The sequence below is a fragment of the Physella acuta genome, unplaced genomic scaffold, assembly GCF_028476545.2.
Source record: "Physella acuta isolate Inbredline_101_S28 unplaced genomic scaffold, ASM2847654v3 ptg001549l, whole genome shotgun sequence".
Lineage (NCBI taxonomy): Eukaryota > Metazoa > Mollusca > Gastropoda > Physidae > Physella > Physella acuta.
Window position 1 is genome coordinate 172,501 of NW_026733064.1, and position 12,995 is coordinate 185,495.

The following is a 12,995-nucleotide window of genomic DNA, read 5'->3' on the forward strand; positions in this document are numbered from 1 at the left end:
CCATTACTAAAAAAAAAATGGCACTATAGCTTGGCACGCCAGTTTGACGACATTCGTTATTTAATTTAACGATCTTTGCCTTAGTATACTAAAATCTACAACAGTTCATCGAATAATAAAAAATCAAAAAAAGCTACCAATGTTTTGGTTTTGTTGCTATGTTGCATGGAAAACTTATGTTACAATGTTCCCATCCAGTCCACAGAGAGTGTTTGGCCCCAGCTGCCGTTTCAAATCCTAATTGACATCGTTAAGAACCTGAGCAACCGGGACAAGTTTAACGCTGCCCTGACGTGTAAGGCGTGGGTTCCACTCCTAGACATACCTGCCTTGTTTACCACGGGGCATTTCCTGTTCCCGTTGGGTGACGTCAAGAGTGCGCTGACGTTTGCAAGGGCACGAGGAAAATGGCTACGTCACGTCTACGCTGATTGTTCAGGTAGCTGTCTAGATGTGAATACAAGATAAATAAACCGGAAGTGATCTCCCATAAACTTTCTCGAATATTCATATATAACATTAAGAGAGATGGCAACTCGGGATATAGACATGATTTTTAAAAACTTTTTAAACTAGAATAGAATCTCGTAGAAAAAAGAATCGCGCACCAAGTGAACGCCAAAAAAATGTGTATAATAGTGCGGAATATTATTAGCACTTGATAAATTCACATGCGTTTTTTGAGAAATCGGAAATAGCTTAAATTACTACTTCCGGTCGACGGAAATTACTCAAAATTTAAAATAAGGTGGAGAATTAGATCTTTTACTTACGTGTGAAAGTTCATTTATCTATCTGAAACAGTACTCAAGTTATAGGCTTTTGAAAAATTGAAAGTAGAATAAGTTCCACTTCCGGTTATCGGAATCGCTCAAAAGTCGACACAAAACTTCAAATTTGATATAATAGTTATATATGAAATTAAATAAACCTAGCTGTCACGGTACTCATCTTATTGTGTTCACACACGCACACACACACACACACAGACAAAACGACAAATATGCAAAACTATGGGTTTTTTTCGACTCAGAGATGCGTAAAACGTCGAGATATGTGAAAATCTCGTTTTTTTCGTTCACGATTACAATACTTCCTCTATAAACCGTATACGAGAAAGTAAAAATATTTAAGAAAGTTTAGGGGAGATCACTCCCGCTTTATTTTCTTAATTACAGAGTTAGCCTATGGCAACGAGGATTCATCAGTTATTGATGCAATGTACCAGTTGGTGGCCAGTCTTCTTCACAGTGGGAACAAAAAACTAGAAAGAATTAGCTTTAAGGACCTGACGCTTTTGAATAAATGGTACGGTGGAAAAAGAAGAACCCTGGCAGACTTCTTAAAAATTATATCGACACTGATCGAAACACAGCAGAATCTAAAGGAACTGGATCTCACTAATGCTGGATTAGACGCTGATGAAGGTCAGTAGTTCTGTCTTAACATTTGACCAATGTCGGTTTGGACAAGGCAAGAGTAATATAAGTACGTCATATATGTATTGTACTGTTAGTATACACTGTTAAACAAACAAGGGAATAACTTAGAAAAAAAGTTGTTTTTTTTTTAAATTGAAATAGGCTCCAATCAATAACAAACAATTTTAACATTTGAACACCTATCCAGGAGGTCATCTGTTGAGAGAGGTCAGCAGAACCTGCGCTAAAAATCTACACAGACTGGCAATCGACAGGTTTATAAAATTCGATAACCTATCGAATTTAACCCCATTTCATTCTGCTCTCTACAGTTTTGAAAGTTTGAAAGGTACGTTTCATTTATTCAGTTTCTTGAAATAATTGCGTGCAAATGATGTGCACACATTTTAACAAGAAACCTTATTTTGTTTGATTTTCTTTCAACAAATTTACCGTTTATCGATAGACGGACAATACTTTTTTTACTTTCTCGTATATACGAAAAATAGAGAAAGTCTTATAATCGTGACAAAAAATCGAATTTTTTGCAAATCTTGACGTGTGCAAAACGTGTGCAGATGCACACATTGGTCCCTGAATATTGACTGGTAGAACTCGTTGAGCCAGGCGTTAGAAACAGAGGCGTAGCGACCCTTCCTGGCGCCCGGGGACAAACTTTTCGATTTGCACCCCACCCCCCCCCCCCCTCAAACTTTCGATTTGCATCCCCCCCCCAAGATTTCGATTTGCACACCCCCCCCCCCCCCCAGTCAAACTTTCAATTTGCACCCCCTCAACCTTTCAATTTATTTTTCCAACCCAATTTGGCGCCCCCTAAGGTCGGCGCCCGGGGACATATGCCCCCACTCGCTACGCTACTGGTTAGAAATATTATAAAACCCCGTAATATTTGGTTCAATATAAAATTCAAGAACATTTAGCGCTACTTCTACCGAAAAAAAACCTGCCTGTGCACTCGAATTCTTAAGATTTTTTTAGTAGAGCGCAACACACTAAAAATTAAAGTAAGCATTTGTGTCTTTCAGAGCTAGAGATCAGTTATGATTTTTTGAGCAACAAATTTTTGAACGATCTGACTAAATCGTCCAAGAGCAGTTTGCGCTTGCAAGTGTTAAAAATGCGGGCCATATATACAGCTGACGCCCATCGTAACACCAGCCCTCACGTTTGGCGGAAGCTCAAAGCGTCATTTCCTGATCTCAAAGTATTTTTTTTTCTCAAACCGGAAAGTCTATCAACGGTAATACAAGAATGCTAAGAGACAATTTTTAACGTTTCCAAATTATGCATAAATAGTTTACTAATTATAAAACAGATCGAATAAAAAAAAACACGCCACTGCTTTTTAATTTAGATAAAAGTAACCACACCTTTAAAACAAATTAACTTTTTTTAAATTTTTTTAGCATTTTCTGAATGTCTATATCGTGTTTACTTCAAGGTCATAGACCTATCTAGTAAGATTGCATTTTATCCAGGAGTCCTATTACGACGAATTACCTCTAGCTATTTTAACCCCATGTATGCCCCTGCACGGGATGCATTGGAACTGTGGCAGCATAATATCCATTGGGAACATCATCCAAGGCTTGAAGTATGTCGCTGCTAAATTTAAGGTTAGTCATTTCAGAGGGTATCGGGGAGATATAAAAAGATATATAAATTGCGCGCGCTTTTTGTTATAAGATTTGGTTGAAAGACCTATGGTTATCCTTACAAAATACATTTGATATAAATCATAAAACAAATCTTTGAGCACATTTTTTTTACATATTTTTCGCTTTCAGTAAAAAAAAAAACAATCGTAAAATGTAAATCTTTTTTCTTAAATTCTGATGAAAATTGATTAATCACTGACACTATAGCTTGACACGTCAGAACAGCTAACTTACTGACACGTCAGAACACCTAACTTACTGACACGTCAGTACACCTAACTTACTGACACGTCATAACACCTAACTTACTGACACGTCAGAACACCTAACTTACTAACACGTCAGAACACCTAACTTACTGACACGTCAGAACACCTGACTTACTGACACTATGGCTTGACACGTCAGTACACCTAACTTACTGACACGTCAGTACACCTAACTTACTGACACGTCAGTACACCTAACTTACTGACACGTCAGTACACCTAACTTACTGACACGTCAGTACACCTAACTTACTGACACGTCAGTACACCTAACTTACTGACACGTGAGTACACCTAACTTACTGACACGTGAGTACACCTAACTTACTGACACGTCAGAACACCCAACTTACTGACACGTCAGAACACCTGACTTTCTGACATTATGGCTTGACACGTCAGAACACCTAACTTACTGACACGTCAGTACACCTAACTTACTGACACGTCAGAACACCTAACTTACTGACACGTCAGAACACCTAACTTTCTTACACGTCAGTACACCTAACTTACTGACATTATGGCTTGACACGTCAGAACACCTAACTTACTGACACGTCAGTACACCTAACTTACTGACACGTCAGAACACCCAACTTACTGACACATCAGAACACCTAACTTACTGACACGTGAGTACACCTAACTTACTGACACGTCAGAACACCTAACTTACTGACACATCAGAACACCTAACTTACTGACACGTCAGAACACCTAACTTACTGACACATCAGAACACCTAACTTACTGACACGTCAGAACACCTAACTTACTGACACGTGAGTACACCTAACTTACTGACACGTCAGAACACCTGACTTTCTGACATTATGGCTTGACACGTCAGAACACCTAACTTACTGACACGTCAGAACACCTAACTTTCTTACACGTCAGTACACCTAACTTACTGACATTATGGCTTGACACGATACGACACCTACACAATTCCCATTACATTTTCACTTAACTTTTTTCCTTTGTGGCGCCTGAGGAGCAACAGTCTGTTTTATGTGCGGCCATGTTAGTCCAGCAGTCCTTGCCTCATCTTCCACAGTACTCATCAAGGATTTCTTTGACCAAACTAGTTTCCCCTTCCTCTACACAATTTTGGTTACATCTAATTTTCGTAAACGTTTTATTTTACAGAATTCTCTACATTGTATGGACTTGACATCAGAAGTTCGCCTAGGCAAGGAAGACATTGGTGAAATTTTCAAAAGGTGAATTTATTATCCTGAATATGTTTCATGGGTGCATATGCCGTGTACTGTTAGGTAGTTTTCTTTTGCAACTCTTATAGGTTTTACTTTGGTTACAATAGGGCTGGTAAGTAGGTCACCAACGAGTTCTACGACTCAATAAAACCTGCATGAGCCGTAGAACTGGTTGGTGACCTACTTACCAGCCCTATTGTTGGCGGTCTGCCGAGTGTGTGATCAGATTTTGTAACTCAATTCTGACCTACTTTCAACGACGCGATTTCGTTTAACCTTTCCAGATAATTTCATTTTCCAATTTACAACCAAATATCTACATTTTAACATCTAATCCTAATATATAAAACGCCATGTGCGCTCTTCTCTCTCTCTCTCTCTCTCTCTCTCTCTCTCTCTCTCTGTCCGCAAAATATTTTCGCCGGACATCACGTCAGAAACGGCAGCGATATATGGAGAACTTTATACGGACTTTTGTTGAAAATAATATGTTAGATGTTTTAAATGTATAACCACAATTTTATTTAAAGAAGAAAAATAAAAATTAAAGGCGTATTCGAATGTAGAGAAACAGTATTATTTATGCAACCGGAAAAGCATTAATATATGTGAAAAAGAACGCATAAAACTGTGACGTCACTATTGCTTATACATTAACTAATGACGTCATCTGCCGTGTTTAGAATAAAAAGAAATGAACTATTTCATTCAAATTTGATTTAGATCTACGTACACTATGAAATGTATACAATACAATTTTTCCGGCCTAAACTCATAAAATTTATTTTATGTATTTGGATTCTAGATCTAGATCTAGAGATTCTAGATCTAGACTAAATCTAAATCTAAATCTACGCAATAACTAGATCTAGCTAGACGTAGACGCTAAGATCTAGATTTAGACTCTAACTTCTCTAAAATCAATTCCAAAAATAAATTTCTATATTAGGACTAAACTATTTCAAGACTTATTTATTTTATTCAAAATCTTTGTTTGGAACTGGCTAATTTGGGATAAAAAAAATTAATTTGAAAGAATAGGCATATTCGCGTAAGTTAAGATTTTAAAATACGTGTTTCATTCTCCATATTTATATATAGCGAAGATGTTAGTGTACATTAAACCACGCAGGTGGTGCGGGTTCGAGACACACCAAGTCAACTTGGTTAATGTATTTTTTACTTTCTCGTATATACGTAGTATAGAGAAAGTCTTGTAATCGTGCAAAAAAAAATCGAGATTTTTACAAATCTCGACGTTTTACACCTCACTGATACGGAAAAACATAATTTTGCAATCTTGTCCGTATGTCTGTGTGTGTGTGTGTGTCTGTGTGTGTGTCCGTGTGTAAACACGATAACTTGAGTACCGTTACAGCTAGGTTGATGAAATTTCATATATAAGTATTATATCAAAATCGTAGATCCGTATCAACTTTTGAGTGATTTCCGATAACCGGAAGTGGTACTTTTTCTACTTTGAATTTTCAAACGCCTATAACTTGAGTACTATTTCAGATAGTTAAATGAAATTTCACATGTAAGTAAAGATCTAATTCTCTACCTTCTGTTAAATTTTGAGTAATTTCCGTTGACCGGAAGTAGTAATTTACGCTACTTCCGATTTCTCAAAAAACTAATGTAAATTTTAAAAGTACTAATAATATTGCGCACTATTATGCGCTTTTTTATTTCGCGTTCACTTGGTGTGCAATTAATTTGTCTACGAGATTTTATTCTATTTTTAAAACTTTAAGTATTTAAAATGGATTAAAAATCATGTCTATAGCCCGAGTTCCCATCCCCTGTTATTTTATATAAAAATATTCGAGAAAGTTTAGGGGAGATCACTCCCGGTTTATTTTTTATTATGCTCGGGCTAAACTTAAAAAAAAAATTCTTTTAGGAATCTAGATCTAGATCTAGATTGTCGGGTGTCCGATAGGGCACTTCCCGGCGCCGCAGGCGCTTCAAATTTGGCAGGATCTTGCCTTGGGGCAACAGAACACGGGGGCCGGTTGGCCGAAAAGTCTACGATGAGGGGGTCAAAACTGACCTCGACTGACCGGTGCCTTATATGAGCTATAAATCGAAAAAAAATGTCCACGGAGGAACCTCTTCATAACTCTTGAGGTCGTAGACCGACCCTCGGGCGAATTAATTAAGCATGCAAATTCTCAATGTTTTCGAAAGCCTAAGCGAAGCTGGGCAGCATGCCTAGTTAGATATATTAGTCATTAATAATAATCATTAAAAAAGTTTAAAAAAACCCACGTTTTCTGATTGAACTAAAAAGTAGAAAATAAATACTATACATCACAATAATGCAAGCGATCACTCTACTATAAGCGATGAAAAACGTGGGGCGCCGAAGTAAAAGTTATATTACTATTGATTAGATAATACTATTGACTTTTATTAGGGAGCTTGTAGAGAGTCAACAGTATTAGAAACTGTAAGAAAATCACGGCGCCCCACGTTTTTGATCGCTTATAGTAGAGTGATCGCTTGCATTATTGTGATGTATAGTATTTATTTTCTACTTTTTAGTTCAATCAGAAAACGTGGGTTTTTAAAAACTTTTTTAATGATTATTATTTTCTACTTTTTAGTCTTTGTCTGTTTGTTTGCATTGAAATCTTGCTATCGATTTTATCTTTTCACTTTTTTTTGGGTAAACGAAGACAACTCGTAAAAAGACAACTCGTAAAAAACGAGAGACCCTTTCTTCTTCGGTCTCAATCGCAAGTGAATGATTGTCAGAGGTTAGTTGAAAGCGGTTAGGACGAGGGCTGGTTACTTACTAGAACACATAGATTTGAACCCGTGTCGAGTGGGATAGCAATCGTGTGCCCAACCACTCGACCATATCGTCTCCCCCAAACTGGCCACCAGTGGTAATAGTTACCTCCTGTAAGTTTAAAGTCGGTTCAAACTAAATTATCTGCCCCTAAGCCTGTCGCGACGTGGGATCGTTCGCTTCACTGCGCGCGGCAAGAGAGAAGCGAGCTACGCGTCGCTCGTTTTTTTTTTTCTAATGGCTCGCAGAGGAGAATTATATATATAGATTATATAGCGGTCTAAAATGCTCAATAAAATGTTTCCATTGATCAATTTAGTAATAATAACAATTGAATATTCTATGGTCATCCAAAAGAAAGCTTCCCTGAAAATTTCAGCGCGCTAGCTAACTGGGAAGTGCCAGAAATTTCGATCGCAAGATTTGATTGGAAAAACAAACAAACAAACAAACAGAAAGCAAGTTAAAGAAAACGTGGGAAAATTAGTTTAAAGAACACAATGTTCAATAACAAAAAGGGGAGATAACAGGATTAAGCGAAAGCGTCGCACAATTGACAGCGTGACGACGGGGAACATAATTTGCAGAGGCGTAGCGACCCTTCCCGGCGACCGGGGACAAACTTTTCGATTGCCACCCCCCACCCTCGAGATTTCGATTTGCACCCCCCCCCCCCCCTCTAGATTTCCATTTGCACCCCCCCCCCCCCTCAAACTTCCGATTTGCACCCCCCTCAACCTTTCAATTTATTTTTCCAACCCATTTTGGCGCCCCCTAAGGTCGGCGCCCGGGGACATATGCCCCCCCCCCCCCCCGCCCCCCGCTACGCTACAGATAATTTGTAGTTGTTATCGGACTTCGGCCGGCCGCTGACGTTAGGGAGAGGTAGATAATAATTGTCTTTTAGATCACAAGCTACGCACCGGGTTTTAAAGTAAATTTAGGGCTGGTAAGTAGGTAACCAACCAGTTCTACGGCTCAATAAAACCTGCATGAGCCATATATTTGGTTGGTGACCTACTTACCAGCTCTATTCTCGAGAAGACATGAGTGCGCAAAAATTAAGTAGAGCCTACTAATTGTTTTTATAAACGTAATTATTGATCGATTATTTTATTAATCTAAACTTCAGAATACCTATGACTATAAAACAAGTATTATTTTCTATGCACTTAAAAGTTTGTTGTTATAAATATTTTATACTTGTTCTAAATCTACGTGAGTTCATACTAGGTAGAAAGAAAGTTTAACGATGTGATTGTTGCCACAGAATTTGTTATAAAGGTTAGCTTTTATTTAAATAGATAAAAATAATTTCATTATGCCACAAAGTCGTGTTGGCCTCTTCTCTTTGTACTAACCTAGAGATAGGCTATTGTGTATCAACCTAGAGATAAACTATTGTGTACTAACCTAGAGATAAACTATTGTGTACTAACCTAGAGATAAACTATTGTGTACTAACCTAGAGATAAACTATTGTGTATCATCCTAAAGATAGACTATTGTGTACCAACCTAGAGATAGGCTATTGTGTACCAACCTAGAGATAGACTATTGTGTACACCAACCTACTGTAAAGATAGATTCAAATGTGTACCATTACTAGAATGATCTATGGTAACTAGAAAGTTTTAGAAGTTTGTACATGTTTACAAATGACAGATGTAAATGATTAACAAATCCTTGAAATTGATACCCCATATTTAAAAAAAAAGACTTCTGTAACTATAATAAGATGGTGTATTACGTCTTCAGTATTAGGATAAACAAGCTACTTTCGGTATTATATGTTGTAATATGATTTTCGTTGTGCCCACAGTTTACAAGTGTGTTCACGTCTCGAGACCTTTGCTCTACGTCTGCCTTGTGATTTAAAAACAGACGAACGGGACTACAAACTAGCGCTTTCAGAGGTCAAGACCCAGCACAACGCGACCTATGTCGTTACCTTTAATGGTCAGAAAGTATAGGACATTGTAGGCCTACACGTTATTGATGTATGGTTTGTTGAAGCTTTGGATATTTGGTTGATTGCCTCACAGTGTAGACAATCACAGTATTTTAATACCCACATAACTGCAGAATACTATGTTGGTGTAGGTGTGCTTGTGAAAAGTATATTAAAGGATGGTGTCTTTTGTTGTGAATGAGAGATGTAATGTTAGTGAAGAGATTGGTAAAAATGAAAATTCTTAAAACAGCAACCTAAACATTAATCTATAAATTTTTTTAGATGAAACTTAGAGAGCACTAAAATTGTTTTGTATTAATTAAGCCACTGCTTTTTAGTTTAGATAAAAATAACCACACTTTTAACACAAATTAACATCGTGATGTTATTACATATATTTCCGTGAAAATTTAGATAGAATAAAAGGTTTTTTTTCTTCTCACATTTTCGACGAATTACCGTAATTATACCTCCTCGAACATTACTTATACAAAATGCGGAGAGGGTGTAATGAAACTTACAGTAAACTATATATCAAAAGTTTATAGCTTTTCAAAATAAATGAAATTTTATAATATGGAAAAATGTGTCTTGTTATTCCCTAAATATTTGATTTAAAATTACATTTTTGTTTTGCGTTTAGAAAATTATAATACGATCACAGTTTTTTTACTTTCTTGTATACGAAATATAAGGGAAGTGTTGTAATCATAGCTTGGGCGCCAACTATTTTGGTAGTAATTAACATAACTTTTAAACAGATTCCTTTGGTCTTCTTGTCTAAAAACGAAACAAGAGAACAGCACATGTACAATAACTTTCTCAAGGAAATAAAACTCGAACAGAAAATCTCGGGAACGAGAGTTAATAATTTATGTTTCCTGAGATTGGTTTCAATGACAACTTCCTTCTCCCTTGAAGGAGAACAGGTGCCCCCCCCCCCCCCCCCCCCCCCAAAAAAAAAATCACACTTAACGCAAGTCACAATTTATTATTCTACTAGATATTTTGGTTCATAAAATTTGACATGTGCTCACAAAGGTTCAACACAATTTCATCAATGAAAATGGGCGACAACTGAGTTTGTAAAGTGAATTTCAGAAAGATTATAAATTCAGAACAATTTGAGTTCAGAAACGTATGAATTTACTAAGACGTACATTCGAAAGATCGGAATGATGTGTTTTTTTTAGAAGGATGTGAATTCAGAACTGTAATTTTTAAAAAATACACCACATCATTTTACCTAAGGCCAAACATACATTATGGTTAAACATCATCATCATCATCATTCCTTTGTGGCCCCTGGGGAGCAAAGGGCTGCAACTACACATCTCCAGCGGACTCGGTTTTGGGCTGCTCCCTTTAGTAGTAGGCATCACGGGCTCTTCTAGAGAGGAACCTCCTCGACCAAGTTGGTGGTGGGTCTGTGTACTTGCAGTTTCTGTAGCGGTATATTTTTTTACGAGATAAGGTTGATAGCTTTATGTTTCAACCCCCAACCTGGAGGACCAGGGTGTTAGCTTTGGTCTGATCCCTACCCGCGCAGACCTTCCCAGCTTGGTTGAACCTACTAGGAGTTTACACTCTGGGGGTGGTCAGGATACACAAGCTGCCAAGCCACGACAAGGCTCTAACACTGGATGGCAGATAGTTAAACATGCGTTAAGATGATTTAAAATGTTCTTTGGGTGAGGACAAAAAACGATAGTGTAGTTAGTCAATCACATGAATCAAATTGCGTTAGTCATTTTTACTTTCTCGTATATACGAAGTATAGAGAAAGTCTTGTAATCGTGCAAAAAAAAAAATCGAGATTTTTACAAATCTCGACGTTTTACACCTCACTGATACGGAAAAACATAATTTTGCAATCTTGTCCGTATGTCTGTGTGTCTGTCTGTGTGTCTGTGTGTCTGTGTGTCTGTCTGTCCGTGTGTAAACACGATAACTTGAGTACCGTTACAGCTACGTTGATGAAATTTCATATATAAGTATTTTATCGAAATCGTAGATCCGTATCAACTTTTGAGCGATTTCCGATAACCGGAAGTGGTACTTTTCCTACTTTGAATTTTTCAAAAGCCTATAACTTGAGTACTATTTCAGATAGATAAATGAAATTTCACATGTAAGTAAAAGATCTAATTCTCTACCTTCTGTCAAATTTTGAGTAATTTCCGTTGACTGGAAGTAGTAATTTACGCTACTTCCGATTTCTCAAAAAACTAATGTAAATTTTAAAAGTACTAATAATATTGCGCACCATTATGCGCTTTTTTATTTGGCGTTCACTTGGTGTGCAATTAATTTGTCTACGAGATTTTATTCTATTTTTAAAACTTAAAGTATTTAAAATGGATTAAAAATCATGTCTATAGCCCGAGTTCCCATCCCCTGTTATTTTATATAAGAATATTCGAGAAAGTTTAGGGGAGATCACTCCCGGTTTATTTGCTTTAGGCTCGTCACACACAATGTGACTGTTAAACACACACACACACACACATATCTATACACACGTCCTTACACTGCTCAACATTCGTCTCAGCATATACCCACACCGAGGGCACAAATATTCCCACACAGAGGGCCCAAACATACCCACACACATCCCCACATACATCAATGCACTTATATTCAATCTTACCCCCACGTATTACAACATGAATCCACATACAGATTCATACACTTACTTAACTCACATCACGTGACAAAGTGTGATAATGGAGAGGTTAGAGGGATGGTTTGTTAATAAATTATTCAGCATTAAAAATGTGAAGCGTCGTACAGGGAAATAATGACCTGAATTTTGTAGTATGATATTTCTGTTGTGGAATACGAGTGTATTAAAAAATCTGCCCAAAATAAAAAGGAAGTAGAAAGTTTTAAAATGTCACCGTAATACCAGCCATTCTTCAAACTCCCACAGCCTACAATGTAAACAAAAATGTGCATTTTAATTTATTTTTTTTTAATATCATGAGTCCTGGTAGTTTAATGACAGTATACTGGGCGGTATGGTGACAGTATTCTTGCGGTATGCTGACAGTATACTGGCAGTATGCTGACAGTATACAGGCGGTATGCTGACAGTATACTGGCGGTATGCTGACAGTATACTTGCGGTATGCTGACAGTATACTGGCAGTATGCTGACAGTATACTGGCGGTATGCTGACAGTATACTGGCAGTATGCTGACAGTATACTGGCGGTATGCTGACAGTATACTGGCGGTATGCTGACAGTATACTGGCGGTATGCTGACAGTATACTGGCGGTATGCTGACAGTATAATGGCGGTATGCTGACAGTTTACATTTTCTTTAAATACTATCTGAAACAAAATAAAAACCAACCTAATAGAGGTGAAATACCCCTAACTGCCGGAAGTAAATTGACCGAAGTTAGCGTGTAACCTAATTCCTTTTCTTTCTTCTCTCCAGTGTTTCTTTAAGACATTTTTCTCCGCAGGGAGAACTCTTGAAACTTTCGGAGGAAAACTTTCGGGTGCCCTTCAACCGGGGTGGGGGTGGGGGGTGGGGGTGCGGAGAGGGAGAGAGATTCTTAAATGACATTGTTTCGACAATGAGGCAGACGTAATTTACTAGGGTATATATACATATACATACATACATATGTGTGTA

General features: G+C 37.5%; 2 protein-coding genes across 3 annotated transcripts in view; both read left to right on the forward strand.

Annotated features, from left to right (window-relative positions):
* LOC131928788 (F-box only protein 39) overlaps nucleotides 1-9,910 on the forward strand; it is an 11,557-nt gene extending 1,647 nt beyond the window's left edge. Inside the window, exons 2-8 of one of the 2 annotated variants that reach the window (XM_059284916.1) lie at nucleotides 199-439; nucleotides 1,179-1,427; nucleotides 1,630-1,770; nucleotides 2,468-2,682; nucleotides 2,921-3,058; nucleotides 4,525-4,598; nucleotides 9,215-9,910. In XM_059284916.1, the coding sequence (XP_059140899.1) occupies nucleotides 199-439; nucleotides 1,179-1,427; nucleotides 1,630-1,770; nucleotides 2,468-2,682; nucleotides 2,921-3,058; nucleotides 4,525-4,598; nucleotides 9,215-9,365 (1,209 nt within the window). In that variant the 3' untranslated portion in view covers nucleotides 9,366-9,910. The remainder of the gene's footprint in view (nucleotides 1-198; nucleotides 440-1,178; nucleotides 1,428-1,629; nucleotides 1,771-2,467; nucleotides 2,683-2,920; nucleotides 3,059-4,524; nucleotides 4,599-9,214) is intronic. The other variant, XM_059284917.1, reaches the window with a different exon arrangement.
* Nucleotides 1-12,995, forward strand: part of LOC131928790 (transmembrane protein 272-like) — a 55,133-nt gene that overhangs the window by 21,232 nt on the left and 20,906 nt on the right. The window lies entirely within an intron of this gene.